At 36.0% G+C, this 20,443-nt stretch overlaps 1 protein-coding gene and 1 long non-coding RNA gene across 3 annotated transcripts in view; one reads left to right on the top strand and one right to left on the bottom strand.

The window, feature by feature from the left end:
- Window positions 1-1,797: 1,797 nt before the first annotated feature.
- Window positions 1,798-4,474, top strand: LOC307159449. The gene is made up of 3 exons (XR_013821378.1): window positions 1,798-1,873; window positions 4,071-4,213; window positions 4,405-4,474. It is a non-coding gene; the product is annotated as an uncharacterized lncRNA (long non-coding RNA).
- Window positions 1,867-20,443, bottom strand: part of pbx3a (pre-B-cell leukemia homeobox 3a) — a 48,523-nt gene continuing 29,946 nt past the window's right edge. The window contains exons 3-11 of one of the 2 annotated variants that reach the window (XM_079872843.1): window positions 16,512-16,753; window positions 15,194-15,384; window positions 12,676-12,811; window positions 8,685-8,714; window positions 7,295-7,460; window positions 6,559-6,636; window positions 5,531-5,640; window positions 4,398-4,487; window positions 1,867-2,547 (exon numbers count right to left, since the gene is read on the bottom strand). In XM_079872843.1, coding sequence (XP_079728969.1) covers window positions 2,455-2,547; window positions 4,398-4,487; window positions 5,531-5,640; window positions 6,559-6,636; window positions 7,295-7,460; window positions 8,685-8,714; window positions 12,676-12,811; window positions 15,194-15,384; window positions 16,512-16,753 — 1,136 coding nt within the window. In that variant the 3' untranslated portion in view covers window positions 1,867-2,454. The remainder of the gene's footprint in view (window positions 2,548-4,397; window positions 4,488-5,530; window positions 5,641-6,558; window positions 6,637-7,294; window positions 7,461-8,684; window positions 8,715-12,675; window positions 12,812-15,193; window positions 15,385-16,511; window positions 16,754-20,443) is intronic. The other variant, XM_079872844.1, reaches the window with a different exon arrangement.

Raw genomic sequence — 20,443 nt, 5'->3', positions numbered from 1 at the left:
ATACATATGAACATTGAACACAGACAATATCATTTGTAATGCTTCAACAAGACAGAAAAGCTCACTGACAGTCAGAATACTGTATGCACTAACTTTCCCATTAAACATGAATGGGAAAAACACTAAAAAAGTTGTCGTGCACGAGTTTATATAATATCAGACTAAGAATCTCAATTCAAAATGTTTATTGAAACACTTGTTTGGCCAGAAATACAAGTATTTCCTTTATCAAAAACTAATAATATTACATGAATTTTTCTTCATAGAGAGTTGCTCAGTGTAAATTCTGTTAATACATTAGAACATATTTTTTTAAATATTACAACCTTTTTTTAAAAGACATTGCAAATTAAAAACTACCCAAAGAGTAGTAAAAAGTAAAGCAAACTTAAAAAGAATCAGTATATTCTGTCATACGGAGCATGATTGTATGGAATAAGGGGGAAAAAAAAACATTCAAAAATGCATTTTTTATCATTTGATTATGTCTTGTCGCTTAAATGGCATTATCAAATACAAATCTGGTTTGCATGATCCGTCAACAGTAGCTCTACACTCTTAGAAATAAAAGTTCTTCAATGGTTCCATTACTTTCGACACCTTCTTTATAGTGGAAAAAGTTTATTTAGAATATTAAAGGGTAACTCTCTCCAAAATGGAACCTAGGCTCTTTTTGTTAATCTACCCGAGTCAAACATTCGTGTAAAAGCATAATTAGAATGGAAACGCCACTTTTAAGATTGACCGTATTTTCGTTTTCGGTCAAATTGCCTTTTGAATGGGAGTGCTTGGGGCACGACTATGATAGCATCAAAATCACTATTTTTAAAACACTAATGTGGCTCGACACAACATGAAACTGTGCTGGAGTATCACCAGGGGCTCTACACATGAACTCCAGCACTGAGAACATTGTTTGTGTACACAGAGTTCACTAAAAAAAAAAATTTGAACGACTCACTTTATCAGTTAGTGTTTCCGGTGGCTGGAATTTTGTCAGTCAAAAGTAGTCGATCTCCGAATGCAACGTAATGAACTGACTCCATATGAGGAAATGTCATGAACTTGTAATTTCAATGAAAAGCATGATAACTTAGATAAAAAATTATCCATGAATTTATATGGAAACAAGCTTTAGGAGCTTTCCATCTTTACTCTCCTCATGTTACGTTGCATTCGGAGATCGACTACTTTTGACTGACAAAATTCCAGCCACCGGAAACACTAACTGATAAAGTGAGTCGTACAAAACCTTTCTTTTTTAGTAAACTCTGTGTACACAAACACTGTTCTCAATGCTGGAGTTCATGTGTAGAGCTCCTGGTGATACTTCTAGCAAAGTTTCATGTTGTGTCGAGCCTTCTTAGTGTTTTAAAAATAGCGATTTTGATGCTATCATAGTCGTGCCCCTAGCACTCCCATTCAACACGCATTTTGACCGAAAACGAAAATACGGTCAATCTTAAAAGTGGCGTTTCCATTCTAATTATGCTTTTACACAAAAGTTTGACTCGGGTAGATTAACAAAAAGAGCCTAGGTTCAATTTTGGCGAGAGTTACCCTTTAAAACGTTCTTCACACTAAGAAAAACTTGGTTTTTGGTTCCAAAAATGGTTCTTCTATCTGGCATCACTGTAAAAAAAACCTTTTGGAAGCTTTATTTTTACAAGTGCAAGAATTTATAATTTGAGAAATGTTTCAGATGCAAACTGTTACTGATAGCATTGCTGAACAGAAGATTTCAGAAGTAAATTTTCCATGCATTTTCTCCATAGACATTTCAAATGCCAACCTGGACCTGAAAGAAACCAATCAGCTCCACAGATACAGTCACTTCATACAGCATACATCGTCTTTATGGACATTATCAAAGGTATTTTACTTCTGGAAGCCTACAGCTTTGCTCTTTTGATGTAGTGATCTTGGTACATTGTACCTGAATATAAATAGCTGAATCTGAATATGCATGACTGCAGTGTTGATGTCAATTATTGTCATAATTTGTTAAAACTAAGATGTCATTGACCTTTATTATTATGAATAACAGTAATGCTCAAGTTAAATCATTAAAAATACAGATTAAAAAAATCAGTTTCTCAATCATGTTGGTGATCTGCAAGAGAAAAATCACACTTAAGGACGAACACACTGTACTGTGCAAGAAGACAGTGATACGAGTCAATTTAAATCATGATCTATTTTTAAACCTATTCAAAGATGTTCACAGAGATTATGACAAAAGCATCCCTTGTTTCCACAATCGCACATGTTGGCCATGTTTATTGAGGCATCACCAGTTTTGGAAAGAAAGCTGGTACCATCAATCCCATGGTGTTCTTTTAGTCAAAGTACGGTACTGAGGAACCAGAGCGGTTTCACGTCTGAGTTTCGTTTCGTGTTCTCGCTGGAGATGCTGTTGAGTTGTGTAGGTTGTCCTGCGGGTTCTCAGACTGGTCAGTTAGAGGTGTCCGAGTGAACGCTGTTCGCTCCCTCTATAGGAGACGTCACAGAAGATGGAGTGACCGCATCATGCCAGCCACCGTTACCCTGGAAAGAGACACACAAGAGACTATTTGAGAGGCGTAATAAAAGTCAGAATGGAGACATTAGCCGGTATTGATTTTTGAGAGTAAGATCAGATAAAACGCTCTGTTTGTATCCTTTTTGTCTAAACTGTTGTTCGCCATACCGAAATAAAATCCAGTTTAAACCAGCCTAAACATGTTCAGGCTAGTCTATTCATACGGTTTTAGAAGCTTGTGTTATGTTACAAGTAACTTGTGCAATGTAATCAGATTACTTATTTCAAGTAATGCATTACTTAAACATTTTTAATCTTAGTTACTTTTTCAAATTGGTATCGCAAGTTACTTTGTTTCCCCATGAATTTACTGACAGCTCTTCTGTTCCCATGTGGAGAGAAATCGTAAGTGCAGAGGCGTTGTGTGTGCCGTGTGAAAACATGATGGTTACTGATGGTTGAATATGATGGTTCAAAACAGTGAAATGCAAACTCAGAATATTACACAAACATGCAATATTTAAATGCATTTGTTTTGAAAGGACCTTTGTTTTGTTTTTAACCCTAACACATTACTTTCCATTAAAAGTAACTAGTTACTTTCTAGAAAGTAATGCAATATTGTAACAGATTACTTTTAAAAGTAACTTTTTTCCAACACTGCTTAGGAAACCATCTTAAACCCGGCGAGACCAGCAAACCATCATGTGCTGGATTAAGCAGTTTTTGTTTAAAATAATAAGATGATACATATTGATTAATTTAATGAATTGATTGATTTAATTTAATTATTAAGCCAAGTATAAACATTCTACATTGCAAAAGACCCATTCCTGATTTTTGGGTAAATGTTTTGGTCTAATTTTAAGATTATTACTGTTATTTACACTGGAAGATTGTTTCCTCACTTATTTGATACTTGTTTATACAAAAAAAATATGTAATTGGTATTAACAAGCCTTGTATTTGAAAAACAAGTCTTATTATCCTATGTGGTACTATGAAAATCTCTCTAATTTCAAGGATTTTTAGATATCTTAACCGTAAAACAAGACTTAAACCAATTTGGAAATGATTGTTTTTGTAATGTGAATGTCCATGACATCTGAAGCTATTCGTTCTGCTCTTAATTTCTCTTTGTGATAAGGCTATGGATGATTCTTTTCCTCTCGTATTAGTATTGTTTTTTTCCTCGACGTGGCCGCCTCAATAGATAAATGAACCTTTAACGCTGTGACTCCATTATAAAGCATGTCTTATCAAACCTCATCTGGGAAGATGCTATTCACATCTGTACAAAGCTGCAGGCAATTCCAGTTTCATATTTTATTATAGTGATAAGGAAATGGACCGCAAATTCGCTCAGAGAGAGAGAGTGTGTTTCAATAAGAAGGCAGATATACTGCCAAGAGCCGTGCATGTCGTTGCGTTATTAGATGCATTTTGGAAAATGGAAACAGAACGCATTTGCATCTATCCCAGCAAACAGCCCTGTGTGCGTGTGCGGATATTAATATGAATCCATATGTTTATCTTTGCCTTTTCACAGAAGCAGCATCACCTCTCCCAGTCTTAATCTCGGCTGTCGTCTTTGTCGGCTCATGGAGCGACGGTTTGATCATACAACGTCTTTCTGAATGACTCCAGGAGACCTGCTGTGAAGAGATTATTCCTTCGCCACCACATGAGACGGTGTGTGTGTCTGTGTGTGTGTGAGTGTGAGTGATATTCAGACCCTAAAGCACTTTTACACTAGAGCTTTTGGTGCAGATTTAAGTCTGTTTGACTTTTCGTTTAGTTGAATGTGTCCAAGCATTTGCACACTTGCACGGAATATACTTCTGGCTTAAATGTTTTACTCAAATAACACACTTACGTTCAAGCCATGAGGGCTGTAAAGTGGGTTTCCCCGCAGACCATCGCTGTAACCCAACGACTGACCGATGGCGTGACGTATGGAGTCTCCCTGCGGAGAGAGAAACACAGGACAGGAGATCATAAACGGTGAGAAATAATGAAGGACTGGCTGTGATATTATTGGTATTCTAGACACATATTTCATATATGTGACCCTGGATCACGTCACCAGTCACGAGTCGCACGGGTATATTTGTGGCAATAGCCAACAATACATTGTGTGGGTCAAAATTATAGATTTTCCTTTTATACCAAAAATCATGAGGATATTAAGTAAAGATCATGTTCCATGAAGATATTTTGTAAATTTCCTACCGTAAATATATAAAACATTTATTTTTGTGAGTGAATGCAGCACAATCGTGAACATAAATGAACAACTTTAAAGGTGATTTTCTCAATGTTTAGATTTATTTTCACCCTCAGATTCCAGATTTACAAATAGTTGTATCTCTCGACCAAATATTGTCCTAATATCATAACAAACCATACATCAGTGGAAAGCTTACATATGATGTATAAATCTCAATTTCAAGAAATGGACCCATGTGACTGGTTTTATGGTCCAGGGTCACACACACACATATATATATATATATATATATATATATATATATATATATATATATATATATATATATATATATATATATACTACCGTTCAAAAGCTTGGGGTTAGTAGGACATTAAATTGATCAAAGGTGGATGTAAATACATTTATAATATTACAAAAAAAAAAGTTATTTCGAACTTTCTATTCATTCTAAGAATCATGATAAAATGTATCACAGTCTCTACAAAAAAATTAAGCCGCTCAACTGTTTTCAACACTGATAACAATAAATGTTTCTTGAGCATCAAATCATCATATTAGAATGATTTCTGAAGGATCATGTGACACTGAAGAATGATGCTTTGATCACAGGAACAAATTACATTTTACAATATATTCACATAGAAAACAGTTGTTTTAAATTGTAATACTATTTTACAATATTACTGTATTTTCGATCAAATAAATGCAGCCTTGGTGAGCATATTATGTTGTATGTTATAGTATATATTGTGCTCTTGCGCTGGTGTGTGTGATACCTGTGTCTGTCCTGGGACGGGGACCTGGGCCGGCTGGTATGAACCGTTCAGGCTGGACATGCTCATAAACATGTCTCCTGAACCTGGCAAACTATACGAACCCGAAGACCCTGCAGAGAGACGGAGGAACAGTGAGTTTGTGAACATGCTCAGTGAAGTTTTTTCTTGTGTATCATATTACTGTATCACATTTCTAAGGCCTGCAAATGATCAACATGATCAAACCTGTTGCACACAATGCACTACATGCCTTCTGTCATTTTTAGCAAGTAAAAGGCCTTTTAGTAGTAACTAAAAACGCCCCCTTCAGGTCCTGGTTCACAAGTCTTTCTGCTGCAAAATCTGCACTGATTTCTATACAATAAACATAAGAATATCTTTTTTATTGTTAGTAATATTTCTAGATGGACACTTACTGGACTGAAGCAACTTCACTTGATTATCCAAACATTATTTGTTAGAAAAGATGTTAAAATGTGAGTATCAAATATGATCCATCAGGATTTTGAGGAACTTTTATCTCTCAATCATCATTGTATTGCATTGCATTATGTGTTTTAAAAATATTACACTTTGATAATAAAACTAAGCATTTATATATCACCTTACTAAGACATTTGTACAGCTGTACTGTTGATTTACATTACAAGCGATCAGATTTTCATCTTACTTTTTGGCCATAAATATCACCATATGCACCAAAAATCACATTTTTGAGTGACATTGAGGTATTTTTTATCCTCGAGTATGAGTTCCATATTCTCACTATCATACTGCAGTATATGAGCCACAAAAGCCTGATGTATCAAATATGATACTAAACTTTTTTTTGTCTAAAGGTTTGATAAAGCGTTCCATTTAAAAAAAATAAAAAATAAAATAAAAAACTTGTCAGGCTTTACAGGGTTAAAATAATTATCCAAATGGATATTTTTTGTGGTCACTGTATATGCACATACACAACTGAACACAGAGACAGGAAGTTCACTGTAATTCTCATCACAGGAAGTGTCTTCAAGTTGCCGTACCAGTGAAAATGTTGTTTAACAGATTGTTTTTATCTTCTGTTGCATCCAATTGAAAGTCTTCATCTTTCATCTGGAAACCTGAAGAGAAAAATGACAGACATTTGATGCAGAACAGAACCCATTTAAACTCTTAAATTACTCATTTCAAATAGACTAGATCTGCTGTATATGGAATATAGGGGAGAGCGGGGCAAGTTGTCACAATTTTTATACAAGCTACTTATCCTTCAGAAATCATTCTTATATGCTGATTTGTTGCTCAGTTATTATTGGTGTTTATTAATAATAGATGAAAGTTGAAAACAGTTTTGCTTTCAAAGGGGTTTATTTTCTGTGTAGACACAAAACCTTAAAAGTTCTGGCTACAAAAAAGCTATTAAATATGTCCACTCTTACTGGCTAGGAAAAAAGATAGAGTTCATTTAACACTTGTTGACCCCTATAGCAGGACATGTTGTCACAGTGGGCTATTTAACTAATTTACCTGTTAATAATTGCCAAATAATTTAAGGATGCCACTGATTTGGGCAACACATGTTTATATTTGAAACCAACATGCAAAACTACTACTAAAGAAAACAAGTATTTGTGCAAATGGACTCAAAACATTAGTGACAACTAGCCCCGGTGGTCTCGTCCATAGAGTGTGTGTGTGTGTGTGTGTGTGTGTGTGTGTGTGTGTGTGTGTGTGTGTGTGTGTGTGTGTGTGTGTGTGTGTGTGTGTATGTGTTTGTACCAGAGCTGGGCGTTGCGGGCGAGTTGGTCTGGCTGTTGTGTACAGCGGCCGCAACGGCCTGAGTCGCCGTCACTGCTGTCTTCGCTGCGTATAGATTCGCCTCTTCCTGGAATTTACCAATGTTCTTCTTATAGCGAATACGTTTATTACCAAACCAGTTCGACACCTGAGATAGAGAGCAAGAGAGAGGCAAATGTGGAGGAATCTCATGAGGAAATGCTATTAAAATATTATACATTATAAAATATTATAAAAGTATTATATTATACATAATAAAATACATTATCATTTTTTTATCCCAAAATCAACAACAACAAACAATAATTACACACTACCATTCAAAAGTTTGAGGTTACTATGATTGTTTTATGCTTTTGAAAATGTCTCTTCTGCTCACCAAGGCTGCATTTATCAGAAATACAGTAAAAACAGTAACATTTTGAAATATTATTACAATTTAAAATAACTGTTTTCTATGTCAATATATTTTAAAATGTAATTTATTCCCGTGATCAAAGCTGAATTTTCAACATCATTCCTCCAGTCTTCAGTGTCACATGATCCTTCAGAAATCATTCTAATATGCTGATTTGCAGCTCAGTTATTATTGGTGCTTATTAATAATAGTTGAAAATTTAAAACAGTTTTGTATCTATAGTTTACATTTTAAAAACAGTTATTTTAAATTGTAATAACATTTCACAATGCTACTGTTAAATACATTTTTTTGCATAAAGAGAATGAAGCCTCTTTAATGACCATTAAAATGTTTATATTGTGACATTTATTAAAATTAAAATTAATAAAAGTCACCCAGACACGTTCCTGACAGTTTTCATGACATTTACCTGTCGCATTTATAGAATTCATAAAAAAAAAAAAAAGAATTGCATAGTCCAATGAAATATAAGCTGCAAACAAAGCATTTACAGGTTCTCAGAAAAAGATGTTTATATGTGTTTTACAGCGACTGTTATTCTCATACGGTTGTAAATGGACCAACCTTGTGCAAAAGAATATTAACGTTGCTACAAACCCAGACATATTAAAATCACATCCACCCCGAGCAATGGCTCCTTCATAAAATATCTCCAAACAGGCTTTAAACTGCCAATGGGAGGCGGAACAGTTGAAGATGCGCAATAAAAAAACGCCTCGCTGATGTCATAATCTCGGGAGCCAATAAAAGACAGCCAGAGGACATGATCCAAGTGCAAAAAGGCATGTAACTGTTCCCAGTGGCGAGTACATGTATGCATTGTCTTATGGCCGCTCAAACACTAGCATTTCCAGCGCGGTCTGTAAAGAATGACCGTTGTTCAGGACACAGAACCAACCAACATCGACAGACAACACAGAGGACAGACGGACGCGTGTTTTAGTGACATACCTGTGACACAGTGATGGTGCTTCCCTTCCCCTAAGGGCACAAAAAGAAGGGGCTTTTTTTACAGTAACGACTTCCTGTACACCCCACACACCCACCCATTACACAAACAACACCCGCTCCCATTAAACAGGCTGAAGAAAGGATAGACGTTCATCATTAAGTTCATTTGAGAGCAACAGTCGGCCTCTGGAAGTAAGAATGCCATTCAGAGAGATGTATAAACTGAGGGTGTTATTGGATTCTACACTGAAAATAAATTTGGTGTAGGATTTCAGATGTAATTACTAAGAGACTGCAAGTAACACATTGATTTAAACATGAAATTTAGAAGTAGAAAGACTGAAAACATACTCTTTATTTACAATTTAAAAATTGAGTTATTCTGTGTCAGTGTGATTCCTACTTAACAATATTGTTTCTAATTGCAGAATTTCCTGTAAAGAACTACATTACCCACAATCCTGAAGTAACAACTTTGCCTAAAACTATTCAAAAGTAAAAAATGAATATAAGATAAAAACTTAAGTTAAGCTAGATGAAAATGAAATGCAGTTAAGTTTAAGTACTAAAATTACAAACTGAAATAAACTAAAAATTTAGAAGTATTTAGAAATTTAGAAATACTTTTTAAAAAACAAAAATGAATGAAAATACAAAATTACTAAGAATTTAACTAACATTGAAAACTGAAAATATAAAAATAAATAATATTTTTAAATATGAATGGATATGGAGGCTTGTTGTTTCTGCCACTGAGTAAAAAAACAAAAAGGTAATTGCGACTTTTTATCTCACAATTTTGACATTTTTTCTCGCAATTGTGAGTTTGCATCTTTTTTTCTCAGAATTGCAAGATATAAACTCACAATTGTGAGGGAAAAAAGTCAGAATTATCTAATAAATTGTATTATTCTGCGGCGGAAACAAGCTTCCATAAATGGAAACTGTAATAGTACATAAATAATAAAAAAAATAACACGGTCTACCAGTCTCGTGCAACTGAAGTTCAGTTCATTTATGTGTCATTGGGTGGATTTATCTGAAAAATTTGCGTAAATTGATTTTATGATTTGGATTCTGTGTCCAAAAGTAATGATTATTGACTAGTTCAGTAAACAGAATGGAATATACAATTCTGCACATAGATATCTATATAGTTTACTTGCAGCCAAGGTTTTACGTGCTGAGGCTGAGACTAACTAGCTTCCTACTTAACATTAATTAAAATGGGAAATTGGAGCATAAAAGTCAGTAGTTGTCTTTTCTGATTAGATTAGACACAACAACCAATTGAATAGATTAAATTGTTGGTCCCACTTTATATTAAGTGTCTTTTATCTACTAGTACGTACTAACATTTTAAGTAAAGATGCGTTCACGCCATGATGTCGTAATTAAAAATCGCAATTACGAGATTTCAACTTGTAAAAAAACTCATCCTCCCAGAGTTCGTAATTACAATTTGTAATCTGGGAATTTCCGGAGAGCTCCTACTTGTACCATGTGAGCACTTTTGTCGTTGGTTAGGAACCTGGGTGTCTCTTTGATACCAATCTGAAAGCCACATTTCTAGCATCTGTAAAAAACACATTTTTCCATCTAAAAATATATCTAAATTACAATGAAAAATGCGTAACAGTTCATGCGTTCATGACCTCAAGGCTAGATTATTGTAATGCTCTTATGGGTGGTTGCCCTGCGCGCTTAATAAACAAACTCCAGCTGGTCCAAAACGTTCTTACCAGAACCAGGAAGTACGACCATATTAGCCCGGTTATGTCAACACTGCATTGGCTCCCTATTGAACATTGCATACACTTTAAAATCTTGCTGATTACTAACAAAGCACTAAATGGTTTAGCTCCGCAGTACTTGAGCGAGCTCTTAACGCATTATAGTCCTTCACGTCTATTGCGATCTCAAAATTCCAGCCAGTTGATAATACCTAGAATATCAAAATCGACTGCTGGCGGTAGATCCTTTTCCTATTTAGCACCAAAACTCTGGAACAGTCTTCCTAACATTGTCCAAGAAACAGACACACTCTGTCAGTTCACATCTCAAAACACATCTCTTTAACCTAGCATACACATAACACATTATCACATTTCTATAATTCACTTCCATTAAAGGATTGTTAGGCTGCATACATTAGGTCAGCCGGAACCGGGAACACTTCCTATAACACCTGATGTACTTGTTACATCATAAGAAGAATGGCTTCTACGCTAATATTAGCCTGTCTGTCTCATCCTTATCCCGAGGTCACCGTAGTCAGCCGGATCCAGGCCGGATCCAGATCAGATGGAGGACTAGGACTAGACGCACTTGTGGCGCTTGTGTGCTCAGCCCTGAATGTCAGCTGAGATCCTATCAACTAGACTCTCCCCTGTGGAGACCTCATCGACACGACAGACATCGGCACTGACCCTCAGCACAGACCCTAAGACCAGCTTCATCTCAATACTGGCGTGATGAATGCGATCTTCAAGCGAAGGGAACTGGATGGAATATTTGACCGATTCCGATCTGAATTCTGACTCGTGATGCTGCCTGAATCATAATCACGCTATGATCGCTCGTTGGCCAGAGGAGAACTGGCCTCCCGACTGATCCTGGTTTCTACCAAGTTTTTTTCTCCATTTCTGTCACCTGATGAAGTTTGGGGTTGGGTTGGAAACACTTAATATTCAACAATATTATTGATCTGACTGCACTGGCACTGAGCTGGACGACGACATCACTGTTTTTCTGCAGAACTGCTTTATAGATGAAATTAACTATTAAAGGTGCTGTCACGTGTTTTTTAGGCTGAAACATTTTTTGTCACATCCAGCAAACATCTCCTCACTATCCGCTAGATGCCTGTCCCCTGAACACACTGTAAAGAAACGCAGTCTCTGTAGACAGCCCAGGCTCCACAAACGGCAAGAAAAACAAACTGGCCCAGCCTGGACCACGAAACATAACAAACAGTGTTCCAGCCAATAACCGACTAGAATGATTTGGGGGTGGGGGGGTGGGGGGTTAGTGCGCGTGCACATGAAGGGGGGTGTGGGGAATGGAGGAGAGAGAAGCATGAAGAGGGACGTTAGCTAGAGGAGAGATGTCCTAGACAACGACAACGACTAACGTTAATTTATAATCTTGAGAGTTTTGATATGGCCGACACACGACCAAAGAGACGACGTTCCGATGAACAAATAACAAAGAAGAGGGAAAAGGAGAAGGAATGAATTTACATGGGAAAAGCCTGTTTCAGGAAGCACGGAAGGGAGGGGGAGGGGACGGGATGAGGAGGAGGGAGGGTCGAGCTAGCCTCCGTTTTGTTTGACAATACTTCGAACGTCAACAAGAAGTGACGTCACCCAACATCGCTTAGAGCACCTTTAATAATTGCTGATCTTTACAACGGAACTGAATCAACACTGAACTGACTTCAGCCGAAGAACAACACTATAGAGCTGCTGTACAGCCGAAATGAACTGTTTGCATCATTGAATCATTATTTTCCTGTTATCACTGTAAAGCTGCTTTGAAACAATCTGTATTGAATGAAGCGCTATAGAAATAAAGTTGACTTGACTTGACTAGTAGTTAAAGACACCTAATATAAACTTGGACCAAATCGTTTGCAATTCTTTATGGTTTTTATAACCTTGAACAGTACATTTTTAAAAACAGACCTTCTCTTTAAACTCAACTAAACTCTATTTCAACTTTATTTAGATGTTTTTTTATGAAGAAAAGCAATGGGAAAAATACTTCCAGGATCCATGCTGCAGAAAACTACATTTGTTTCGAGGCGTCGCTAGGCAGCTTTGCTCTGCTTCTTCACTTGTATTTTGAGCCAAATTCTCTGCACCTTCACAGTGTCACAGACCACCGCTAACAAATTTGTTAGTGATTTTGCTCAGATTGTGAATAAAATCTCCTCTTGTTTCACAGCTGAAGGCTGGTGTGCGCAGTATCGTCCGAGAACTGGACTCACCTGCGACACTGTGATGGCACACTTCTTCGCCAGCTCCTCTTTGGCCTCCTCGCTGGGATACGGGTTACTGAGGTGAGAGTAGAAATACTCGTTCAAAATCTCTGTCGCCTGCTTGCTAAAGTTGCGCCTTTTCCTCCTGGAGAAGCATAAAATGGAAACAATAAATCATTGGTTTTGTTAGATCCTGAACCATTTCTATATCTTAATATACTAAAGGTTATTAAAGTGTGATATTCACTAGCAACACCAGAGAATTCCACAAATAATCATTGTTTTCAAAGGTTTAGCTGGTTATCATGCTCTAATGACCCCCTGCTGGTCGATGCTGTAACTACACCATAATGCATAAAGTATGTATTATTGAATGTAGTATATATTAAAGGGGTCATGAACTGGCTTTTGTTAATTTTTATATCGTTGTCTGAGGTCAACTTATGACGTTCGCTTGGTTTTTACATTCAAAAACATCAAAATGAATCAGTAATAGGCTATTTTCTACCCTGGTTTTGAGCCTAGCTCCTGAAACGCTCGGTTTTTTTGGGCGTGCCGCATTGAAGACTTGGAAGTAAGCGCCCACTGCTGTGATTGGATAACAGTTTTGCATATTATAATGAGTTTCATGTAAAGGGCGAATCGGTGGGCGGGGCTAAACAGGCAGTGTTGAAGTAGGCGTTGATCTTCTTCTACGGAGACGGGGTTTGATACCCTTTGACGTCATAGATCCCCACTTTGAAAAACCTGTCGTTCGCTGTGCCTGGTGTCAATAAAAGCTTTTATGGACTAACAAGGAAGTTTTTAGTTCTGAAACTTACAGGATATTCTTTGAGTATGATGACCTCTTATATGTCAAAAGCTCAAGGAAAATTTGATTTCTCAGTTCATCACCCCTTTAATGGGACTAAAGTTATAAGTCCCTGATGTGGCCCAAAACAATTGATTTGCTTAACCCTGTAAAGCCTGACATCTGAAATGATAGTCTGAAAAATCACATTTTTTAAAATGGAAAAATGTGGTTTTTTGTTGAATATCATATTTGATACATCAGGCTTTTATGGCTCAGATGATATAGTGAGAACATGGATCTCATAGTTGAGGAGCAAAAAACACCTCAATTTTATTCAGAGGTCCAAACTGAGCAAAATATGCAATTTGGTGCAGATGCTGATATTTATATGGCCAATAAGTAAGATGAAATTCTGATGCTTGTACTGTAAATCAATGAGATCTTTATAAAAGTATAGCAGATATTTACACAAAATGCATATAAATGTCAGTCGTCACTCTATATCTACCAATACTATGTCTTATAAGATGATATTTAAATGCTTAGTTGTACTTTTAAAATCTAAAATATATATATAAATGTATATAAATATATATAATATATAAATGCAATGCAATGTCATTAATGAGACTAGATTAAATCTGACCTTGGCAGCCACTCTCTTTATGATGTCATCAGTGAGCCCACCAATCAATGTCTGCTTCATTTGCATGCATTTGAATAATTCCAAAGAGTCATTTGAATAATTCTCTGATGAGCAGATTTATGCATAATTTACTTTTAGCTTTAAGTAACTGGACCAACCAACTGGAACTAATTGGCAAATTTCCTGTGCCCACCCAACTTATCCGTCTGCCAGTTTAAGCAAAATACTCCAGAGGATTCACAAGACCTTAAAACATTACCACATCACCCACTCGTTCACACATGCCACGCTTTCAGCACATCCAATACAATGAGCAACAAACCCACACTAGCAAAAACACCTACATGTGTAAAAACAGACACACGACCAATAATCGTTTTTCTTTATTAAGCAAATGCTTATTATTTACAGTGCATTATAAGTAGGACAGTCTCTCAGGGGCAAAATGATGTTTGAATTTACTAACCAGTTTTGTGCTTTGTATTTTAGAGCAAAAACCTGGGGCTTATTCACTAACCACCAGCAATCCAAGCATTATCTACACTGATGTGCCCGAAGCCGAATATTGTGCTCGGATAGGAAATGACGCATTCTAGGGATGGTGATGGAAAAAATATGTTTCAATTAGTTTCATCTAACATAAATGTTTGTGTTTATATAATATATATGTGTGTATATATAGTATACATATATATTTATATATATGAATGTGTGTGTACACTGCATATACATATACACACACATATATGCATACATCTGTTGCGCACCAAATCCTCCATCATCGTCCTGTCAATCATCTCTCCTTCCTATCTTCACGTGATAAGTGAAATCTGATGGACTGTAATGTAACTGAGTACCGCAGCAAGCCTAACCATGTCCCTTTCATGGCTCCGTAGAATGTGTTATTCATTTTTCCTACCAACCGTTTCTATGTAAATGAGGTGTATTCTGGATTGCTCCTCATTCAAAAAAGCAAACAGATACAGTATGCTGGACAAATGCATACATGAAATGTTATGCAAGTTGTTTTGGATACAACTAAAAGCATCTGCCAAATGCATGACAGTGCATGTGCTTGAGTTTCTGACCTGGCGTCGAGGAAGCGTGACCTGAGGATCATCACCGCCTCACAGGTGCTCTGCTTCAGCTGCATCTGGATGGAGCTGAACTTGCGGTGGATGATGTTCACCATGCGCTCGATCTCTTTGGGTGAGATGGGTCGCGTGCGAGACTGTTCCCTCAACAGGTTCATCACATGAGTAGTGAACTCATTGCACGCCTGTGAACCAATCAAATTACTCATAACTGATAGTGAATGCAAATTCATTTCTGTTTATTGAAATAAAGCTGAAATAAAAATTAATTATAAATATTAGGTGAAAAGCACTGAGTTGAAGCACTAAAATAAGTATCTGGAAAAAAATAAATAAAAATAAATAATAATTATAAAGAACATAAAATAAATAAATATATTTAAAGCTGAAATAATTTAAAAAAAATAAATATTAGATTAATATTTTTTAAATGACACCTTGGCAACTAACTATTCTAAGCACTAAAATTAGTATTAAAATGAGTAATCTGGGGGGAAATTAAAACTAACAATATATACAAATTATATAAATTAAAATAAATAAAAAACTTAATTAAATCAAATAAATATATATATTTAAAAAATATTTGAAGAAAATTAAAGTAAATATAAAATGAAGACATGCTGCACGCCAGTGAACCAATCAAATTACTCATAAAATAAACCAAACTGGTAGCACTTTACAATAAGGTTTCATTTGTTAACATTAGTTAACTATATTACTTAACATGAACTGTAATGAGCAATACTTCTACAGCATTTATTAATCTTTGATAATGTCAATCTCAGCATTTACTAATACATTATTCAAATCAAAAGTTGTATCTGTTAACATTAGTTAGTGGACTGTGAACTAACATGAATGATTATTTCTATTAGTAAACATTAACAAAGGTAAATAAATAATGTAAAATATATTTTTCATAGTTAGTTCATGTTAACTAATGCATTAACTAATGTTAACCAATGAGACCTTATTGTAAAGATTTACCATAAAACTAATAATATAAATTAAAATACATCAAACACTTAACTATAACTAAATCTGACATAAAAATGTAATTAATATATTTTAAAAAATAACTATAAATTGAACTAAAACTAAAAAAAACCTGAAAATAAAATAAAATGTATACAAACTATAACAGTACATAAAATAACACTGCTCATATGATCGTGTGAATGTGTTCATTGCATGAGATAAGTAACTATGTTGTTCCCTAGAATGGTAGTAGTTTATCTTTTTCCTGTAACGCTAGGATGTGTGGTTACTCGTGTCTCTGTAGACTCCTGTATAAGCACTGGTTGCAGACCTGCTCGTATTTCTCCAGCTCGGTGTGGTAGATCTGCCGGATCTGAGTGAGTTTCGCTCTGTAGTCCGAGTGCTCGATGGAGTTGTCGGCTCCGACTCCCACCGCCGCTGTTGCCGCAGCAACCGCCGATGCCCCGCCCCCTTTCTCTGGCCCAGACACGCCCTCTGCCAGAAGCATGTTATCCAGACGCATGAGCTGAGGGTCAGGAGGGTCTTCATCAGGACTGCCACGGATACTGAGACCTGCCACAAAACAGACACTTTAAAGATGAATATGCAGGAAGCAGATCTTCATGTGTTTCACACATTGCTTGGAGTAGCATAAGCTAGGTTAGGGAGGGATTTAAGGAAAGTGAAAGCATAGAATTTTTTTTAATCATGATGATGATGATGAAGTGCTCACGGAAGAGATGAGTTGATAGATAGAAAGACAGATAGATAGATAGACAGATAGATAGATAGATAGATAGATAGATAGATAGATAGATAGATAGATAGATAGATAGATAGATAGATAGATAGATAGATAGATCATAGATAGATAGTGTATATAGATAGATAGATAGATAGATAGATAGATAGATAGATAGATAGATAGATAGATAGTGTATATATGTATAGACAGATATACTGTCAACTATCTATCTATACACTATTATATCATCTATGAGTCTGTCTATCTATATATACATATATATATATACACTGTCTATCTATAATCTATCATCTATCTGTCTATATCTATCTGTCTGTCTATCTCTATATATGTATCTATCTATACACTATCTATCTATAATCTATCTATTATTTATCTGTCTATCTATCATCTATCTGTCTGTAAATCTATCTATACAGACAGACAAGATAGATAAAAAATCTTTAGAATCTGTATATAGATGAAGATTCTAAATTTCTTCTTTTGTGTTCCACAGCATTCTTGTTTACAACAACAACATGAGTGCGTGTAAATGATGCTGAAATCTTATTTTTACAACAACAACAAAAAAAATCTGTTTAACCACATAAATACAGAGATGAGATGAGCAATGTTAACCGTAGAACAAAAACAAAACAAAAAAAAGCATTCAGACATGCAAAGACAATGTCTTGAACACCTGGACCACCCACAGAAGGTTTCAGAGAGGCAGTTCTCTCCTCTTGAATAAGACGGGCCCAGCACTCACGTCCTCAGCCATTACTGCACAGCGCAGGATTAGTCTGCTATGACACGCTGTTTATCAGAGGTCACGTCAGCGTGCGAGGTGTGTGTGTGCCAGAGAATGATTGACAGTGGCAGGTCTCTTCTCTGAGGTGGGTGGAGGAGAAGCGCTGTGAGCCGTTCAGATGCGCTCCAGCGACGGCCTCCTTTAATTCCACACCAAAGACTTTTTTGGCACCTCACGTTTGATTTTGAGTTTGCAAGCAATGGAGTGGATGCTCACGTGAGCGTGGGAGACAATTTTTTACATTCAAGTTTTTGTTATTCTGCTTCCTCTGCTGAGTTAGAATATATGTGACCCTGGACCACAAAACCAGTCACATGGGTCATTTAAAAAAAAAAAATATATATATATATACATCATCTGAAAGCTGAATAAATTCACTTTCAATTGATGTATGGTTTGTTAGGATATGACAATATTTGGTCGAGATACAACTATTTGTAAATCTGGAATCTGAGGGTGCAAAAAAATCGAAACATTGAGAAAATCTCCTTTAAAGTTGTTCATTTATGTTCACGATTGTGCTGCATTCACTCACACAAATACATATAAATGTATTTTATATTTACAAATTATAATTAAAAATATATATTTACAGTAGGAAATTTACAAAATATCTTCATGGAACGTGATCTTTACTTAATATCCTAATGATTTTTGGCGTAAAAGAAAAATGGATAATTTTGACCCATATAATGTATTGTTGGCTATTGCCACAAATATATCCGTGCGTCTCGTGACTGGTTTTGTGATCCAGGGTCACATATATATACAGGGCTTGACATTAAAGGAGAACACCGGTCAATTTTAACATTGAGCTCATTTTTTTGTAAATTTGGAGTGCTGTCAGTACAGAGAACAACGACAAAAATCGGTGTTGCCTACACCGTGTTATCCTCTTTTTAAAATTTGCACCCTGTTGACTTCAATGGGGCAAGTTTTAAACCTGCTTTTAGCCTCTTAACATCCTTGATGTGTCATTACAAGTGCACAGGTCATGTGAGTGATTCCTTCTGAGTGAACACGAGTGAATCTGACTGCAGTAGATGTGAAAGATATGAATAAAAGTGATGTTAATTCAGCCAGCGCTCATACCTGTATTTACATCCTGTTTTCGGTCGAAGTCCATAGTAATCGATTGTCGAGTTCACGCGTGTGATCATAGGTACTAAACCAATGCGCGTGAACTCGACAATCGACTACTATGGACTTTGACCGAAAACAGGATGTAAATACAGGTATGAGCGCTGGCTAAATAAATATCATTTTTATTCATATCTTTCACATCTACTGCAGTCAGATTGACCCACGTTCACTCTGAAGGAATCACTCACATGGCTGGGCACTTGTAATGACACATCAAGGATGTTAAAAGGCTAAAAGCAGGTTTAAAACTTGCCCCATTGAAGTCAACAGGGTGCAGATTTTAAAAAGAGGATAACACGGTGTAGGCAACACCGATTTTTGTCGTTGTTCTCTGTATTGACAGCACTCCAAATGTACAAAAAAATGAGCTCAATGTTAAAATTGACCGGAGTTCTCCTTTAACACTCGCCAAATGCGTGTGTATTTCAGCAGTGGCGTGTGACTGTAACAATCACCAGTGAGAGTATAACCGGGACTATTCCCACACCTTCACAGACTCCATTCCCCATAATCCTTTGCCCAGACTGATCAACCATGATCACATCCACCTGTGTCTCATTACCTTGTTTAGCTCACCCCATATACTGTAAGCCTGAGGCACGTTCAAGTTCAAAACGGTGCGCAACGTTTTGCTACGGTTTCCGGGTTGAACGTCATGTTTCCTGGAAACGGCGTGCACCGGTGTGCAACGGGGTTTGAGATACGTTTTCTCTTGTTTGGTGGGTGTGTCAGAACTGCAGTCCAATCAGCAGCAACATGTATATAAAGCACGCGGTATTAAAGTGAACTCGCACAATGGGTTCATGGAAAGTAATTTACAAATGTGTTCGATGCAGCTCGGTATACGCAACAACTGAGGATATTAGAAGACATGTTTGTCCTAAGTTTTATTGTAAAAATATAGGATATCAACATAATGATGTAGTTGTTTATATTTTTAGCTTCATTGCAAGTGTATGACATTTGGTATAGAAATAAACAATGGTAATTGTCAAAGTTTGTGTTGTCATATTATGTTGTCTTTGTTATGTAATCTAAAAAGCAAAAAAATAATAATAATAAAAAAAAAGAATTCACAATAACTAATTAGGTTTATATATTTATCATCAATAAATATAATTTGTTTCAATCTTATATATTTAACTTATTGAATATTGCTTGTTCCACAGCTAGCCATATATGTTTATAATTTTTAACTGAATAAATTCAATTGATTTTACAATGAACAGATTTATGCAATTTGAATAAATGCATTTTGAAAATATGACCATTTAAATAAAATCGAATAGATGTTATTTCTGGATGTTAACTATTGAATAATTTCTGTCTTTTCAAAAGCTTTTTTTAGACTAAGTTGATACTTAAAGAAGCATTAGTGAGCATTAGATGAGCTATGAAATAGAAATGAATCTCTCTTCTGAGAAACATTCAGTGCGATGCCATTGTTCTGCAGTTTTAGGTGATTTTGAAGATGCTCTTTCAAAAATCCCGAGGACAAGATTGTAAACACGCCACAGCTGCTAACAATGACTAGAATAAGATACAGCATCCACACACACACACA

This window comes from Squalius cephalus (genome assembly GCF_949319135.1).
Source record: "Squalius cephalus genome assembly, chromosome: 5".
Classification (NCBI taxonomy): domain Eukaryota; kingdom Metazoa; phylum Chordata; class Actinopteri; order Cypriniformes; family Leuciscidae; genus Squalius; species Squalius cephalus.
The sequence above is the reverse complement of the archived record's forward strand: the minus strand, read 5'-3'. Positions and strand labels throughout refer to the sequence as shown.